Source organism: Oryx dammah, unplaced genomic scaffold (genome assembly GCF_014754425.2).
Source record: "Oryx dammah isolate SB20612 unplaced genomic scaffold, SCBI_Odam_1.1 HiC_scaffold_29, whole genome shotgun sequence".
Taxonomy (NCBI): Eukaryota; Metazoa; Chordata; class Mammalia; order Artiodactyla; family Bovidae; genus Oryx; species Oryx dammah.
Window position 1 is genome coordinate 11,616,520 of NW_024070213.1, and position 18,158 is coordinate 11,634,677.

An 18,158-nucleotide genomic window follows, 5' to 3' on the forward strand; every position below is an offset into this window, starting at 1 on the left:
GTGAGTTCTGTGTGGGCATGTGTATGTGAGTGTGTGTGCGTGTGTGAAGGCATGTGAGGCAGCGGCGCTGCAGAGCTGAAGGTTAGAGAGTTGGGTCTCGTCTTCAGCCTGCTCGTCGGCCAGGCATTCGCCATGCGCCTGTTGTGTCCAGGTGCTGTATTTGCAATGACAGGACACTTCAGTGTGTGCCTGTGCATGCGTGTGTGTCTGCATACCTTCTCTTTGGGCTTAAAAAGCCCCAGCTCAAGGATTTCAAGCTTCGACTCCAGCAACTAGTTCATTTATTCTACAAGTATGTACTCCCCTCATGGTGGAAAGGAGATTTGTTTCTCCTTGAAGACACTCATTCACTGGTCCTCTGTGTTTCTTGCAGTGTCCATCTATGGAATTTGGTTTTATGACAAGGAAGAGTGCCAAAGAATCGCAGAGCTAATGAAGAAGTAAGTGCTGTGGGATGTGTTCTATGTTGCTGAGTGTGTGGGACTGCACCGCGGGGTAAACAGCCCGTCTCTGATGGCAGCTCCTTCACCACGCTTAGGAACACCTTCACCATTACTCACCAGATGAAAAATAAGCGTAAATGACAATGTCTCACACTTCCACTCAGTAAGATTTATTATGTAGAATAGTCCCCCTCTTTTCTTTTCTGTGCATGTGATCTGTAATATCAGTTTTTCTGGGTGGCAGTTTTCCTTAATACCATCCTCATTTGTAAATTAGCAGCTTTTTGCTCTGAAAAGCTATTAGTATATCTCAGTGAGGAGAACATTCAGAGTCTTTCTGAAAGGCTGCCCCTTCTCCTCTGGGGTCCCCATGCCCTCCTGCCCCAAGGACTGCCCTCCATCTGCCTGTGGGTCTTGAACCTCCTTCCCGTGCGACTCTTTAGGGCTTTGCTCAGTCTTTGTTTTCAATATCTTTGGAAACACCTGAGCTAATACTAGTTTAGTGGTCAGCAGATGGACTCTCTCTGTCTCTCTCTCTCTCTGTGTCTCTGTCTTGTGTTCCTAGTCTCTTTTCTATTAACCTTTCGAGGCCTTGTTGACTGGTGCCAGTCGGCATGAGACTGGGGGGTACTTACTGACTGTCTCCTGGTCCCGCTCTTGCTCCCCTGATGACCTGAAAGGAAGCCCAGGGCAGCACACTATGCCCCTGGGGGTCTGTCAGCCCTCTGAGGTTCTTGAGCCCCAGGGCCGCTCTGGGAAGGGAGTTATTTCCCTGCATTCCTGTGGCTGGTTCAGAGCTTGGGAGCGAGTGAGCTTCCTGCATGCCATGACCCTGGGCCGGGACTGGGCTCAGCCATACATGGAATCCAGCTGCCTCCCACACAGGCTCGAGCGAGCAGCTCCATCTACAAGAGAACCAACCATTTGTCAGTTTTAAATCCTAGGTCACTGAAATGGCCAGAGTAGCAGGGAAACATATACATTACCATCTGTAAAATAGATAGCCAGTGGGAATTTGCCGTATGGCTCAGGGAGCTCAACCCAGTGCTCTGTGACAACCTAGGGATGGAAGACGGGAGGGAGGCTCAAGAGGGAGGGGCCATATGCAAACCTGTGGCTGATTCTTGTTGATGTGTGGCTAAAAAGTGGCCCGAAAATATGGGCTGGGGGGAGCACTTTTTTATAGATAAGACTGATTTCTGAAAAGCCGAGCTGGTAAGAGCTAATTTTAGGTAAGCAGCTCAGGCTGCAGATGGTGATTAAGTGTGTTCAAACTGGTATTTACCACCGTAACAGCTAGTTCCTAGAACATTCCTGTGATTGTAAACTGCTGTGGATAATAATATCAGGGCTTCATATAGATTAAAAGGCACCGTGTCCCCCAGCCAGGAGGCCATGTGAAGACACTCAGGCTCTGTGGCGATTCCTCAGCAGCTGGGGCAGGACCTGCTTGGTGTCGAGCAATTAGCCAAGCGCGATGCATGCGGACTCCCCGCCCATCCTCAGAGCTGAGCCTCAGTGAACCCGCAGCTTTCTTTCCCTACAGACCTCATGGCAGCGATGGGGAAGCGTGAGCCACCGTCACAGCCCTCCCATGGGAGGGCGACGCGCCCCCCTGCCAGCGCGGAGGCGGCCTGGCCTCCCCTCTGCAAGGTGTTCAGGAGGACAGAGGCGCTTCCCAGTGCTGTGTTTTCACACCTCCTCTTTGGGGCGGTACCTTCGCTGTGCTTCTAAACCACCCGGGACATGGGGGCTGGGCTCAGCTGCGCTTCGACTCCCAGGCACTTTGGAAGAAGGGGGAGACTGGATCTGCCGTGTCGGGAACCTAGTCTCCAGGTTGAGAACCCTGAATTGAGTTCCTCAGCAGTTCAGGGGTCCCTCCTAATGCTCACAATGAGGAGTCAGACTTTCTGAGAAGGACCCGATAGTGAATACTTTCAGCCTTTCGGGGCCACCTGGCCTCTGTCCCAGCCCCTCCACCCTGCTCTGGCTGGGTGACAGCTGCCCTGGGACACCGGGCAGCGTGGAGGCCACCCCCGCCAGATGCAGTCCAGTGGTCAGTGAACTTGGGACCTCGACTCCCGTGTTTCTCCCATCAGTTCCAGTGGTCTTTTTTCTAACACGATTGTAACAAGATAAAAACAACTGGGTAAGAACTGGCTGGTTGTGTTGAGCTGTCTTTTCTGGTATGGATCTCGTCTTTGTTTTTCTAGCCTCACTGAGTACGAACAGCTGAAAGCCCACCACGGAGCGGGAGCCGGGGCCTCGCCCGTGAGCCTCAGCTCAGGAGAGGGCAAGGAGGCTGACATCTTGCGGATGCTGACCAAGGCCAAAGACGAGTACACGAAGGTGAGTCCCGTCCCCACGGTGACGCAGACTCAGATTCCAGGTGGGGACCTGCCCATTGAGGCAGACTTGGTCCCCTTCCTTCCGCCAAACAGAAGCCTATGAGTAACGCCACCTTTGCTGACTTTTAGCAGACTGAAGACTGCTTGCTTCTAAGTGGATTAAAGCGCAGCCCCAGGAGCTTCCCTGGTGGCTCCATGGTGAAGAAGCCACCTGCCAGTGCAAGAGAGGCGAGTTCGGTCCCTGGGTTGAGAAGACCCCCTGGAGGAGGAAATGGTGCCTGCTCTGGTGTTCTTCTCTGGAGAGTCCCATGGTGGGCTGTGGTCTGCAGGATCGCAAATAGTTGAACGTGACTTAGCAACTGAGAAACAACAGCAGAACACATCGTGTGCACACTGTTCATCGCTCAGCTGAGCAGTGAGGAACAGAGGACGCTCTTCCTCCTGCCGTCACCAGCCAGGGAGCGTCCAGAAGCACCTGCGCAGTCACACTGCCCTTGCTCCACATCCTTCTCGCCTCTCACTGCCCAGCATGTGACACCGGGGCCCCGCCAGGGCACCCACCGTGTGACCAGGGCGATCCAGCCTCGCCGCCCCTGGGGGAGCTCCCTCCTCTACTGATCCGTCGGCAGGGGACAGCTTTGAAGGCTCACTTCACGTGTTCTCGGTCCCTCATGTGGCTTCTGACCCACCCACCGGGGTTACCTGCCCCGAGAGCCCCCAGTTGGGGCAAGTCTGCTCAGGTCTGTGTCACCCACTCTTCCCATACACAGAGCGTGGGCATCAGAAGTGGCCTGGGCCTGGGTACGGGAAGGTGGGCATGGAAACACTGCCCTTCCTCGGGAGTCTTGCTGTGAGAGCATGGATCTCCAGTGACCATAAGTCTTCAGGAGGACAGAGTGCTGGATGTCGGGCACATCCCAGGAGAACAGCACAGCTCTGATTGACTCTTCAACCAATTGACCGCTGAGGCCTCTGCAACTCCAAACCTCTTAAATGTGTGATAATCCCAGAAAGTGAGAGAGGAAATACTTTGAGCTGGAGGAAGATGGTATTGATAAAGCAAAGCCTGGCAACACTACAAATGCCTTTTTACATGAAGTTAATAGAGTAATTTGAAAAACTTGTTTTGGACAATATTTTATGTTTTCTCCCTGAAGAAGCAAATGCCTTTGAATCTGCTGTGAAGTAGCAGCACCGTGACCTTGAGCTTCGTCCTCCATTAGACTTAGTTGGAGGGCAGGTGAGGTTGGGGCAGTGGCCGGGCCAGGGGGGTCAAGGGCTGTGGGGCTACATGCCGAGTCTTTAGAAGTGGCCTGTTTTGAAGAACATGTGTGCACACGTATAACTGAACCACTTTTCTGAACGCCTAAAGCTAATACGATTTTGCAGGTCAACTATACTGCAGTAAGAAAAATAAAATAATCGGTGGACTATTCTGTATTTAAGACTGTTTTGTGGTTTAAGGCAAGAAGGAATATTTGTCCTCTGGATATACGTCTGAGTTAGCTATGAAATTAAAGAGCTATTGTCTTTTGATGTTCAATGAGAAGATTTAGTGGAGAAAGGGAGATCAGTGGAGAAATAACTCCAGAAAGAATGAAGAGAGCCAAAGCAAAAACAGCACCCAGTTGTGGATGTGACTGGTGATAGAACCAAGGTCCGATGCTGTAAAGAGCAGTATTGCATAGGAACCTGGAATGTTAGGTCCATGAATCAAGGCAAATTGGAGGTGGTCAAACAGGAGAAGGCAAGAGTGAACATCGACATTTTAGGAATCAGCAAACTAAAATGGACCAGAATGGGTGAATTTAACTCAGATGACTATTATATCTATTACTGTGGGCAAGAATCCCTTAGAAGAAATGGAGTAGCCATAATAGTCAACAAAAGAGTCCAAAATGCAGTACTGGGATGCACTCTCAAAAACAACAGAATGATCTCTGTTTGTTTTCAAGGCAAACCATTCAAGGTCACAGCAACCCAAGTCTATGCCCCAACCAGTAATACTGAAGAAGCTGAAGTTGAACGATTCTGTGAAGACCTACAAGACCTTCTAGAACTAACACCCAAAAAAGACGTCCTTTTCGTTATCGGGGACTGGAATGCAAAAACAGGAAGTCAAGAGATACCTGGAGTAACAGGCAAATCTGGCCTTGGAGCACAAAACGAAGCAGGTCAAAGGCTAACAGAGTTTTGCCAAGAGAACGCATTAGTCATAGCAAACACCATCTTTTCAACAACACAAAAGAATACTCTACACATGGACATCACTAGATGGTCAATACCGAAATCAGATTGATTATGTTATTTGCAGCCAAAGATGGAGAAGCTCTATACAGTCAGCAAAAACAAGACCGGGAGCTGAATGTGGCTCAGATCATGAACTCCTTATTTGCAAATTCAGATTTAAATTGAATAAAGTAGGGAAATCCACTAGACCATTCAGGTATGACCTAAATCAAATCCCTTACAATTATACAGTGGAAGAGACAAATAGATTCAAGAGATTAGATCTGATAGACAGTATGCCTGAAGAACTATGGACTGAGGTTTGTGACATTGTACAAGAGACAGTGATCAAGACCCAAGAAAAAGAAATGCAAAAAGGCAAAATGGTTGTCTGAGGAGGTCTTACAAATAGCTGAGAGACGAAGAGAAGCTAAAGGCAAAGGAGAAAAGGAAAGATTTACCCATTTGAATGAAGAGTTCCAAAGAATAGCAAGGAGAGATAAGAAAGCCTTCCTCAGTGATCAGTGCAAAGAAATAGAGGAAAATAATAGAATGGGAAAGACTAGAGATGTCTTCCAGAAAATTAGAGATACCAAGGGAACATTTCATGCAAAGATAGGCACAATAAAGGGCAGAAATGGTATAGATCTAACAGAAGCAGAAGATATTAAGAAGAGGTGGCAAGAATACACAGAAGAGCTATACAAAAAAGATCTTCATGACCCAGATAATCACAATGGTGTGATCACTCACCTAGAGCCAGACATCCTGGAGTGCAAAGTGAAGTGGGCCTTAGGAAGCATTACTACAAACCAAGCTAGTGGAGGTGATGGAATTCCAGGTGAGCTGTTTCAAATCCTAAAAGATGATGCTGTGATAGTGTTGCACTCAGTATGCCAGCAAATTTGGAAAACTCAGCAGTGGTCACAGGGCAGGGAAAGGTCAGTTTTCATTCCAATCCCAAAGAAACAATGCCAAAAAATGTTCAAACCACTGCACAATTGCACTTATCTCACACGCTAGCAAAGTACTGCTCAAAATTCTCCAAGCCAGGCTTCAGCAATACATGAACCGTGAACTTCCAGATGTTCAAGCTGGATTTAGAAAAGACAGAGGAACCAGAAATCAAGTTGGCAGCATCCGCTGGATCATCGAAAAAGCAAGAGAGTTCCAGAAAAAATCTGCTTTATTGACTACACTAAAGCCTTTGACTGTGGGGATCACAGCAAACTGTTAAAAGGGATGGTAACACCAGACCACCTGACCTCCCTCCTGAGAAATCTATATGCAGGTCAAGAAGTAACAGTTAAAACTGGACATAGAATAACAGACTGGTTCCAAATCGGGAAAGGAGTATGTCAAGGCTGTATATTGTCACCCTGCTTATTTAACTTATATGCAGAGTACATCATGTGAAATGCTGGGCTGGATGAAGCACAGGCTGGAATCAAAGATTGCTGGGAGAAATATCAATAACCTCAGCTATGTAGATGCCACCATCCTTATGGCAGAAAGCGAAGAACTAAAGAGCCTCTTGATGAAAGTGAAAGAGGAGAGTGAAAAAGTTGGCTTAAAACTCAACATTCAGAAAACTAAGATCACAGCATCCAATCCCATCACTTCATGGCAAATAGATGGGGAAACAATGCAAATAGTGAGAGACTTTATTTTGGGGGGCTCCAAAATCACTGCAGATAGTGACTACAGCCATGAAATTAAAAGACACTTGCTCCTTGGAAGAAAAGCTATGACCAACCTAGAAAGCATATTAAAAAGCAGAGATATTACTGTGCCAACAAAGGTCTGTCTAGTCAAAGCTATGGTTTTTCCAGTAGTCATCTGTGGATATGAGAGTTGTCCTATAAAGAAAGCTGAGTGCCAAAGAATTGATGCTTTTGAACTGTGATGTTGGAGAAGACTCTTGAGAGTCTCTTGGACTGCAAGGAGATCTAACCAGTCCCTCCTAAAGGAAATCAGTCCTGAATATTCATTGGAAGGACTGATGCTGAAGCTGAAACTCCAGTACTCTGGCCACCTGATGGGAAGAACTGACTCATTGGAAAAGACCCTGATGCTTGGAAAGATGAAAGTCAGGAGGAGAAGGGGACGACAGAGGATGAGATGGTTGGATGGCATCACCAACTCGATGGACATGAATTTGAGTAAGCTCTGGGAGTTGGTGATGGAAAGGGAAGCCTGGCATGCTACAGACCATGGTGTTGCAAAGAGTCAGACACGACTGAGCAACTGAACGGAACTGAAAAATTTTAAAGTAGAAGAAAGAAAATGAAATTACCCATAACCCTACCACCCAACAGTGTCTGCCTTTATCACTTCAAGTATATTTTCCCCCAGGCTTCCCTGCCTTGTGGGTACTCGTGTCTGTGTGATAAACAGGCTCATGTGATGTAGCTGTTAAAGCCTCAGGTTCTCTGCAAAGAATCCGTTATATACTTTTGCCAATTCTGTCTGTTTTTCCAAGTAAGGAAGGGCAAAGAAGCTTTGGGTAGGAAGAGGCGAAGAAGCTTCAACCACTGGATAATGAGCTGTAAGCCGTGGAAGTCAGCGTTGTTCTGAGCACTTTTTACATGAAAGTGAAGCTTCACTGGTAGATGGCCTGTGGTGGTGACTCAGGAAGCAGCTGCTGGCCACTTCCGCTGTGGGGTGCTGTCCACGGCCCACCTCAGCATGTGCAGAGTGAAGTAGTTGGCAACCCAGGGAACCTGAGTGCAGAAGGGAGCACTCGCAGAAGTGAGCCGAGCTCCACTGTCTTCGGCACAGCCAGCAGGCTGCCAGCCTTTTCACTCCAGCATTCTACCAGTGACTCTGTCGGGGACCACACTCTGGTCTCCTGTTGCTGATCCACATCTCGGAAGCCAGGCCAGTGGTCCTGTAGCCATAACTCACCTGAGAATTAGAAATAACTTTTTATGACTCAGAAAGTGATTCCATGTGCCATTTAATACTAGTGCCAAATATGCAAATGGTGGACGGAATCCTTGGCTGAAAAAAGTCCTTTGTGCAGCAAACTTTCCAAACCGAAGCAAGCACAGTGGTGATCAGCCCCAGCCCTGACATCCTCGGATAGAAAGTGCAGCCAACAGCCATGAAGCTTATGGAAACACTCAGGGTCCAGGGGCGGGAGTTGGGGGGAAAAGTTGTATTCACTGCCACTCCACACTGGGGACAGAGAAGTGTGTCCTGTCCTGGCCCAAGGGCACAAGTGTGCCATTGAAATGAATGACGCCACAAAGCCCACCTTGCAGAAGCCCTCGCTTTACAGTTTTATTTGCTATTTCAGCGAGGGAGTCACAGACAGCGCTGCTGCACCCTCCCTGCTATGAATCCCAGTGTGTGAGCAATTCAGTGGTTGATTAGATTAATGGGCAGTGATGACTCGGGATCTGAAATGACGAGTCTTGTCTCTCATCTCTTTCTCTGTGAAATTCTAATTTGTAGTGAGTGGTTCAGAACTCTCGGATTTGAATTATTCTGTTTATGCAAAAATCACTCATTAAATAAGGATGATGTCAGTAATTTTTAAAAATCAGTGGTTTGAGTCAGCTTTCCCCATTGGTTTATATACCAGAGAGGGTCAGTTGCCCTGAGGATGCAGCTCTCCAGTCTTAAGCCAGCTGCCAGCTGGGCTCGGAGCCCTCCCCTGACCCAGACGAGGCACCAGGGGAGCCTTTGTACTGCTGATTACCGTGGGAGAGCCGGAGACTTCGTTAAAGCTGCTGCTTCTCAGGCAGACCCCCAGACTGTCACACCTCCGGGCGTCTCGGGGCCTCTGGATCCTGCAGGCCGATGGAGTTCCGCTGAATTGTGCCACTGAGACACACTCAATCTGAATTTGGTTTAGACTCAAACATAGCTTGGGCTTCCCAGGTAGCACTAGTGGTAGAGGACCCACCTACCAGTGCAAGAGAGGTAAGAGACCTTGGGTTCAATTCCTGGATCAGGAGGATCCCCGGAATAGTAAATGGCTACCCACTCCAGTATTCTTGCCTGGAAAATTCCGTGAACAGAGGAGCCTGGCAGGCTACCATCCATGGTGTCACCAAGAGCCAGATACAACTTAGCAACTGAGCATACAGATACGATAAAGAGCATGAAAGTGCGTTCTTAAGAGATTAAAGTTTCTTTTACACCAAAAATGAGGTTCTTTTTTCCATTTCAGTGTAAAACCTGCTCCGAGCCCAAACAGATCAGCAGCTCGTCCGCCATCCACGACAACCCCAACCTCATCAAGCCGATTCCAGTGAAACCCAGTGGAAGCCGGCAGCAGCGGGGCCCTCGGCCCGGCCAGGTGCACGGTCCTTGCTCTCCACCCGGTCCCAGTGATTCCTGAGGGACTTTGGCCCTGAGGCTGGTCAGAGGCGAGGGGGTGGGGGGCTGTGCTGTGGAGGTGCCCTAGAGTTGATCCAGGAAAGAGAGATTTCAAAGTGGAGGTTTTGTCATTATGTATAATTTGCTCTTCCTACAAAGGATTGCCGTTTTGACATTTGGCATTTCCCTTACTCTGTGAACTTGACTCCTTAGAGGTTAATGTGTTACAAAAAGACAGCAGCCTAATACCACGCTGGAGCTGACGAGACTATTACCCGTTGGGCCATACCCTTCTGAAGTTGGCCACTGACAAGGGATGCAGCCCTCCCCCCTTGGCGCCCAGTCTGGGGCCTTGTGCCCTGTGTGGGTGGGACTCCTGGCCTAAGGACCGGTGTCAAGTCCCCCTTTAGACCCCATGACCCGTCACTGTATTTGCATCTAAGATACAAACATGAAACATGACATCAGTTTTTGTATGAGTATATATATTTTTCAGAATACCCCAGCATCAGCAAAAGGGCTAATCTGCAAGTTCCATCACTGAGTGTGGGTATAACCAGTACCTATGGTTATTCCTCATCAAAAAAAGTTTTTATAAGGGAATTGTTGGTTTAAATCAACTTTAAAGATGAACATGGAGCCAAAAGACATAAAGACTATCTCATGCAAGTCTTGCATTGAATTTTTTTTTTAATGTCTTTTCTGATTATTTTTTAGTTTTTATTATAAGTTTGCTTTTCATGGAAATTGTTTACAAGAGAAACTGGAATATGTGTCTTTAGGGTATACGCATGTTCTCCTAGCCCAACCGCAGGGAGCAGCAGCCGCAAGAGGCACCAGGGCACAGGCAGGAAGGAAGAAGGCCTGTCGCCAGCCACGGGCATTTACGCCTCTGACGGGCTGTTAGAGCTACTGCTATGTATTCAGATCAAGTTAGAGAGAGTGATGACTTAGAACTCTCCAGCCCTTAATTTCTATCATTCTGTGGAAAACTATCAGGAATTCTGAAACACTCGTGTTTCTGTGTGACTCCAGGTACTTTGCAGGGGGAGGTATACTTCCTGTTGAGGAGATGGTCCTCCATCTGTCAGTGTCTGTGATTTTGCACACGGTCATTCCCAGGCCCAGCAAGCATCTCCTGACTGCTCGTCAGTCAGCGGATAGTGACGGACTTCCACAGTGGTCCAACCTTTAGGGCTCCAGGCTTCCGCTTGCAAGGGGCCCGAGTTCCATCCCTGGTTAGGGAACTGGATCCCACATGTGGCTTGGCACCCCCCCAAAAAAAAAATTCAACAGATACTGAAATATGACAGCTGTCTTGGGATGGGAGGGAGAAGCCTGTGACAAAATTTGATGTTAGAAAGGCAGTCCCCGATGTGTAAAGTTTATGATCATTAGGCTTTTCTATCCTCTAATTGACCCCTTGTAAATAGAAGTCATTGGGTTGGGTAAGTTAGGTTTCATTCCCCCCATCACACATAACACACTCTCAGACGTGTGTGTTTGTTCCAGACCTCAGACCCAGAACCCCAGCACCTGTCCTTGACGGCGCTCTTCGGGAAGCAGGACAAAGCCCCATGTCAGGAGGCCACAGGGCCTCCCCAGACCCTCCCCCTGCAGCAGCAGCAGCCAGAGAAGCTCCCAGTGCGGCAGGGGGTCGTCCGATCCCTATCCTATGAGGAGCCCCGGAGACCCTCGCCCCCCGTTGACAAGCAGCTCTGCCCTGCCATTCAAAAGCTCATGGTCAGGAGCGTGGACCTACAGCCACTGGCAGAGCTGCCTGAGAGCCGGCCCTGCACAGACGCCCTCAGGGCAGCCTGCGCTGGGCCCGCCCAGACAGGGTCTCCCCACAGCCACACACTCGCAGCCCCTGGGACTCAGAACCCCCTCCAGGTGCAGAACATCCCCGGGGCCGAGAACAGGTGTGAGCCCGGGGCACCAGCACCTGCAAGCTCGGCCACCACCCCTGCGGCCCCGGCCCAGCCCACGCGTCTCAACAGTGCCCTCCTGCCCCAGACTCCAGGGCCCTGGGCCCTCCCCAGACCAACACCCCCCGGCCCTGGCCCCGGCCATCAGCCAGTGGGGCCAGGCGAGGTCTCCCCACGGGAGCTGCTGCGGAGGCTCCAGGCGGTACAGCAGGAACAGCAGCTGCCAGCGCCCGGCCGCCCAGCCCTGGCAGCCAAGTTCCCCACAGCAACCCCGAGCACCCGAGTGCGGAACCCCCTGGAGCCCTGGAGGGACCCGCCCCCCAGCACTGAGCAGCCAGCTCCCCTCCTTCAGGTAAGTGTCCTGCCGGGGAGCACTAGACGAGGTTCATGCAGGACACCGAGTCTGCCTCCACCTCCTGCCAGGAAGGGGTCTGCTCTCTGCCCAGTGGTCTGGGAGCCCTCCTTTCAAACACACCTCCCTGCCCATCTCTGCAGGGATAGCTTAATGAGAGTCAGGAGAAGCCAGAAGCTGCCCCTGCCCCCGCCCCGACGACATGCACACTGACTGCCAGAAAGGAAATGTCATTCTTAGAAGTGCTCGGTCCTCCGGGGAAGCTGGTTCTCTGTGGCCACTAATAACTCAGGACAGTGACAAAACTGAGAGCTTGTCCATTTCTTCACTGCTCACGCGTAGGCAGCATCTGGAGATCTGAGGGACGTTTTTCTGTTTGCATTGGTGCAGATTCATTGACAGTGCCTCAGGGCTCAAGTTTGGGAAATTCTTCCTGTGTATTATGTGTCCTTGTTGCTCCTTCTGTCCTGTTTCGGCAAGCGGCTTACAGCAGGGCCCCAGAATCGTTCGCTTTTAGGAACCAAGGCTGCAGGCGTGGAAACATAGTCTTCATGTTTGTCAGACTGTGGGTCGAAGTGCTTCTGTGGGCCGTTGATAGAAATCTCACCTCTGAGCACTTGCCGTCCTGAGACAGAGGCTGCTCCCTGCCCTCATCCTCGCCCCAGCGCGACCGTGCCCCCCTTTCTCTGCTTGTTCCCGAGGACTCAGACCGGGCACTAGGAAGCTGGAGTTAATTGTTGGCAGTCACCCTCACAGGCACGCCCCCCTTCCCTGCTCACAGGCCACAGAGCCGGTGCTCTACTAGCCACCCATGGAGCCACCTCTGCTTCAAACGATGACCGGGGACAGTTACACAAACCACCCGCCCCCTCCGCCTGCTTTCTGCCCAGGACGGCGCCGAGAGGGTGACTGAGGTCACAGCAGCTCCCAAGGGGCCAGGAGACACTATGGAAAACTTGGTTTTAGATCTGGTAGCCAAGAAAGGCAGACTGACCCGCCCAGACAGACAGGTCACTTGCAGGGCCTGCAGGAATAGTCCCCAGGGCGCTGTCCCCCCAGGCCCGAGTGCAGAGAATCAGGAGGTGGGGGGTGAGGATGTGACCCTGTGACCCTGCCCGTCCTGCCCACGCCAGGTGAGGAACAGGGTGACTCCCTCACAGCGGGAAGATGGGCTCCAGCAGGCAGGGGCATGGACGGCCAGCCCCAAGGGAAAGGACAGGTCCTAGATGCGGTCAAGTGGTAACCGGAAGCAGGGAAGTGAGGTGCTACTCAGAGGACGAGCCTTCCTGCCGAGGGGCCGTGGGTATGACAGCAGACGCCAGGCCAATGGTACCGGGGTGGGGCGGGGGGCGGTGCAGGCGCAGGCGCAGCCGGCCTCCTGTGGGCTGCCCCGACGCTAGAGCTGCGGGCGGTTAGCCTTGGAGCCTGCCGTGTCCCCCTCACTGTCCTTGCCCTCCATGTGCGCCGGCGCCGGCCACCCGCACCTGCCCACCTGCCTCCGTTTCCTCGGCCAGGCCCTCTCGCCACAGCGCATCCCGGCCGCCGGGACCCCGCCTCCACTCATGTCGCCCCTGGTGTTCGCGCAGCCCAGCTGGGCCCCGCCACAAGAGAGGAGCCGTGCGCCCTTGCCCCCAGGAAACCAGGACCCTGCTGCCACCCCCGCTGGCCTCCTCCTGCCCTTGCGGACGCCCGAGCCCCCAGGGACCCCTGGCAGCGCCCTGAGCAAGCCGCAGCTCCAGGAGGCCCTGCTGCACCTCATCCAGGTAGGGAGCACCGCCCCCTCCTCTGCCTCACCCAGGGCACCCTGCCCACTTTCTGCTCCCCAAGAACCAGAGGGTGATGCGGCAGCTCAGAGCTTCTGGGCGGGTGCGTCCGCTCCTCCGGGTGCTGTCCTTGGAGGAGGGACTCGGTCCTCCAGTGCAGGAAAGGAAGAGGCAGGCACCAACCCTGCCACTGGGAGGGTCCTTGGCCTGGGGGCGTTGGGATCCAGCAGGAGGTGGAGAGAGGCTGCCCTGAGCCCTGGGGAGGGGGCAGCGGGGACAGCAGGAGCGGCTATGACAGCCCAGGCGTGTTTTACAGAGATCCTTAAAGCCTGCGGTGAGGATGGGGTGGGATGACTTCCTGTGCTCACCCGTCCCTGTGAAAATGAGAACAAGGACACTTGCACAGAGCTGTGCTGGGCTGGGTTTCTGAGCCCAGGAGACTGAGGCCGAGGGACAGGCCTGAGGGCACCCACCAGCGAAGAGCAGAGCTGAGGCCGCAGCCTCACTGTCTAGCGCCTCTGCCCACCTCACAGACCCGCCACGAGGTGGCTGGGCGGCCCAGACAGAGCACACCCCAGGACTCGGGGCAGGCCCTGAAAAGCCAGCGGACCCAGACGGCTCAGCTCTCACATTCAGGGGTCTTTTGGGTAAATAGTCTTTTTGGGTAAAAGGATTTTCGTGTCATTTTGCTTGAGTGTCAGGTGGCCTTGAGAGAACGGCCAGCACTTCCTTGCTCTGTAGTCCGGCTCAAAAAATGGAAGTCTCCTCTAGTCAGACTGTTTAGTTTGAAGGTAACACATTTTAGAGAGGAGGAGAAGGGGTCAGGAAGCAGCTGAGCACGAAAGCGGAGAAGACAGGAGTTGCCCGCACCTCCCTGATTCCCAGGAAGGGGAGCCCCCTCCTTTTCCAGGGGCCGCTCGTGGTAAGTTCATGAAGACTTGGGGACGACATCTATACACTTCTGTGAGCAATAGACAAAAACCCCTTAAATGCGAATGTACAGGCACTTACTCCATCTAGTAACCCTGTCCACAGTTCTCGGTGCAGGGGCAGAGACACTGCGGGGCTGCAGCGGCCCCTCCCCCGGGCCTCGCTCGTTAGGTTTCACACGTCCCGTCACCTGCACTGGCTGCTCCCCCGTGAGCCCCTGGGAATGAGCAGGCGTGTGAGCCGTGGGTGGATCACCAGAGCGCCACGGAGCTGGGCCGGAGGGAGTCTCCAGCTTCAGAAACAGAAAACCTCCATGGGTCCCTCGGCCCCTGGAGCAGTAGCAGAGCCCCCTGGTCTCGTCACTGCCCACCAGCCAAGGCCAGAGCCCTCCTCAGCTAACGGGGCCAGGGCAGGGCTCTGGCTCTGGCTTCACCAAGCACATTTCCGTGAAGTCTTAACTTTGGCCCACAGCAAAGGCCGGCCTCCCCGGTGGCTCAGTAGTAAAGAACCTGCCTGCCAATGCAGGAGACCCAGGTTTGATCCCTGGGTCAGGAAGATCCCAAGGAGAAGAAAGTGGCAACCCACTCCAGTATTCTTGCCTGGGAAATTCCATGGACAGAGGAGCCTGGTGGGCTACAGCCCATGAGGTCGTGAAGAGTCGGACACAACTAAACAGCAACAACCACTTCTTGGGGGTGACTTGGGGACCTTTCAGAGCCACTAGTGATCTCACAGCCAGGCAGGCAGGATCGAGTGGGTCCTGTCCTCCCCAAGCAGCCTCCAGAGGCCTGGTGTCTCTGCAGGCAGCAGACTGACCAGGCCTCTCTGGAGCCGGCCTCATTCCGTGCTTCCCTAAGACTGGTGCCCCGAGCTGCAGGCCACGAGCACCTGCTGCTTCCCCAGCTGACCGCTGAGGACCCACAGCTGACTCATACCCCCACCACCTCCACGGCCCGGCCTCAGCCTCCCTGTTCACACAGGTGCTTAGAAACCAGGCATGTGAGCACACAGGTGGGGAGGAACAGCTTAGGATCTGGGTGCCAGCCCAGCCCCAAGACAGACTAAGCCTCTGGTTTCTGCAGCCGAGTCTCACCCCCTCAGGGCCTCTGATTCTGTTTTCCAGAACGACGACAACTTCTTGAATATCATCTACGAGGCTTATCTCTTCAGCTTGACACAAGCGGCCGTGAAGAAGACTCTATGAAAGCAAGCCATTTCAAAACCCATGTCCGAAGTCCTCTAGTTCAAGGCTGTTTCTTGTCAAATGTTTCCCTAAATGTTTCTGCCTTTAAAAAAAAAAAGAAGAAGAAAAGGATGTATAATATGAAATAAAATGTTTCAGACATTTTCAGTCACGCGTCTTTTTTCATTCCATCCTTCAGGGCACCGGGTGCCAAGGATTGCGCGCGTGGGAAAAGCCCTTTGCTCACGTCACATCACAGCGAATGCCGCGCTTCAGCAGTGTTTGCTTCTTACCCATCTTCAGCCATTTCTGACGCGGTTTCTTTTTCATCAGCAGCTGCAGTTATTTCGGGACCTCAGAGAACATGCCAACCACCAGGTGGCAGTGTAGACCCGCAACCACCGACGCGCCCCACTGGCCTCACCAGTAACAAGAGGAGTGATTTTCCAGACAGTCAACCTGTTTGTCAACACCTATTGGCACCGATTGCTGGACCCTTGATGGGAAATGCTTGCTGAAAGTATTCACCGCTGGTTTCTATGGGGGTCATCCCAGGACTCCAGACACGTCCCAGGCTTCCAGCAACACAGCATCTGTCCAAGCCCTTTCGGCAGAAGCCAGCCTCTGCTCCCAGGGGAACACTTTGCAGTCTTCAGTGAATAGGGCTGAGAGGAAGGCCACAGATCTTGAAGCCAGTTCTCGGCCTCTGCAGGATGGCTGCGGCCCAGACGGGCTTTTGTTCACAGAGCCAAGGGGCTCGCCCTCGGAAGGAGGCAGGAGGGCTCTCTCCAGGTTGACCTAATCCCTGCCGAGCATCGGAAACGAAGTGAGCTTTGCATTTCTACAGCCCTGTTTGTTCTCGGACCATAAAAAGATCTCCAGATGCCTACACGGGAGCCAGGCCTCGCCCTCCTTTTCGGATCAGAAAAGAGGGGGGATGTAGGTTTCCTCACAGCTTCTGCTGCCTTGACATGGACCGGGAGCGCAGGCCTGGGGCAGGCGCGTCGCCAGGCTGGGTCTTAGGGCGCCTCCTCGCCCGCCCCCCAGGGAAGGAGCTAAACTTCCCAGGCTCCTCAAGTACACCCTGAGTCCAGGAACCTGCTGTCACCCCCTGAGTCAGGGAGGGACAGGTCCTTCTGCTTCTCCAACACTCACAGCATCTGACGTGATGGCAGACCCTCAGGACACTTGAAGCTCGTCACTGCCTGTGCAGGATCTCTGTGTTCTTATGGGGCAGGAGGGCAGGGGGAGACACATGGACATGCTGCCCCTACACCGGGAACTACTCCCCTCAGCCCCACACCCCCCATACTCAACCTGGAGCAAAATCAACCTTCTCCCCAGCTGCAGGCCGACCTCTAAACCAAGCCTGCATATCCTTGATCAGCGTTCAGGGTCGCTTCTCCAGCTGGGGGAAATGAAAGCCACCAAAAAATTTCTCAATATACTTGTGGTAGCAAATGGCTGATTTCTGAAATAAGGATTTTTTTTTTTTTACTTGATTTGGATAAATAGCCCAGTCAGAGCACCGACAGTGCAAAGACAGCTGGGAGGACGCTCCCCCCGCATACTGCCTCACAGTGTGGTTGGAAGGATGCCCCCGCCCGGCATGGTCCGGCCGTCACCACAGGCTTCACTGGGCCATTCTAGGTCAGCACTGCGGTGATCGGGTTTGAAAACGAATTCTCCGTTCTTTCCTGGAATGAATTGCTTTGGAAATGACAGGCCCAGTTTGTTCAGAACAAACACGGAGCCCCCTTCAAAGGGCTCTCGGAGGCGGGGGAGCTGAGTCCCTCTGTGCTTGGGGGGCAGGGGCTGCTTTGTCCAAAGGCCTTTCCCTGGAGGGTTCAGGAGGTGGACTGCAGGGCCACCTACACATAAACCGACTTTCCTTTTTCCACCTCACCCCAATTCCAAGACCATTGCAGACAGCCCCCCTCCACGTCGTCGGCTCCCAACAGCCCCTTAAGGCTAACGGAATCCCACAGGAGGAAGGTGAGATGGGTCCCTCGGCTCTGGGCTTTAACCCTGGAGACGGGACCCAAGTCAGTTCTGCCTGCTGTGGGACAAAACACAGGGCCTTGGTCAGACGGCCTCGCCCCTAAGTCCTGGATGAGGGACCCCATCTCAGACGCTGCTGTTACATTTATAAAGCGAAAGCTGCACGCGCCTCTCAGGTCCTCACAGGGATTAAATAGGAGTGACTCAGGGAACTGCCTCCCGAGGCCACAAGGGCCCAGCTGGGACTCCTGTGACCTGGCCTACCGCCCCGAGGGGCGCTATTCTCCTCTACTCCTCTATGGATGATGGGGGATAGTTCCCCTCACCCCTTCTCTTCAGAGGAGAAGCCCTGACCTTCAAGGCACAGCAACCCCATCCCCATGACCCAGCGGCTGCTGCCGCCAGCACCCTACCCTCATTTCGAGGCTGGAAGAAAAAGAAAGTGCCACTCAGTCATGTCAGACTCTGCGACCCCACGGACTGTAGCCCTCCAGGCTCCACTGTCAATGGGATTCTCCATTCAAGATTACTGGAGTGGGTTGCCATTCCCTTCTCCAGGGGATCTTCCCAAGCCAGGGATCAAACCTGGGTCTCCTGCATTGGAGGCAGATTCTCTACTGTCCGAGCCACCAGGGAAGCACTCATTGTGAGG

At 52.8% G+C, this 18,158-nt stretch overlaps 1 protein-coding gene and 1 long non-coding RNA gene across 3 annotated transcripts in view; one reads left to right on the forward strand and one right to left on the reverse strand.

Annotated features, from left to right (window-relative positions):
- DCP1B (decapping mRNA 1B) overlaps nt 1–15,673 on the forward strand; it is a 43,012-nt gene extending 27,339 nt beyond the window's left edge. The window contains exons 4-9 of one of the 2 annotated variants that reach the window (XM_040233657.1): nt 374–440; nt 2,657–2,792; nt 9,201–9,329; nt 10,862–11,629; nt 13,144–13,392; nt 15,446–15,673. In XM_040233657.1, coding sequence (XP_040089591.1) covers nt 374–440; nt 2,657–2,792; nt 9,201–9,329; nt 10,862–11,629; nt 13,144–13,392; nt 15,446–15,526 — 1,430 coding nt within the window. In that variant the 3' untranslated portion in view covers nt 15,527–15,673. The remainder of the gene's footprint in view (nt 1–373; nt 441–2,656; nt 2,793–9,200; nt 9,330–10,861; nt 11,630–13,143; nt 13,393–15,445) is intronic. The other variant, XM_040233658.1, reaches the window with a different exon arrangement.
- LOC120857841 lies at nt 10,729–16,771 on the reverse strand. The gene is made up of 3 exons (XR_005719750.1): nt 16,759–16,771; nt 15,205–15,210; nt 10,729–10,835 (listed from the first exon to the last, which is right to left on the reverse strand). It is a non-coding gene; the product is annotated as an uncharacterized LOC120857841 (long non-coding RNA).
- Between the last annotated feature and the right edge of the window lie 1,387 nt (nt 16,772–18,158).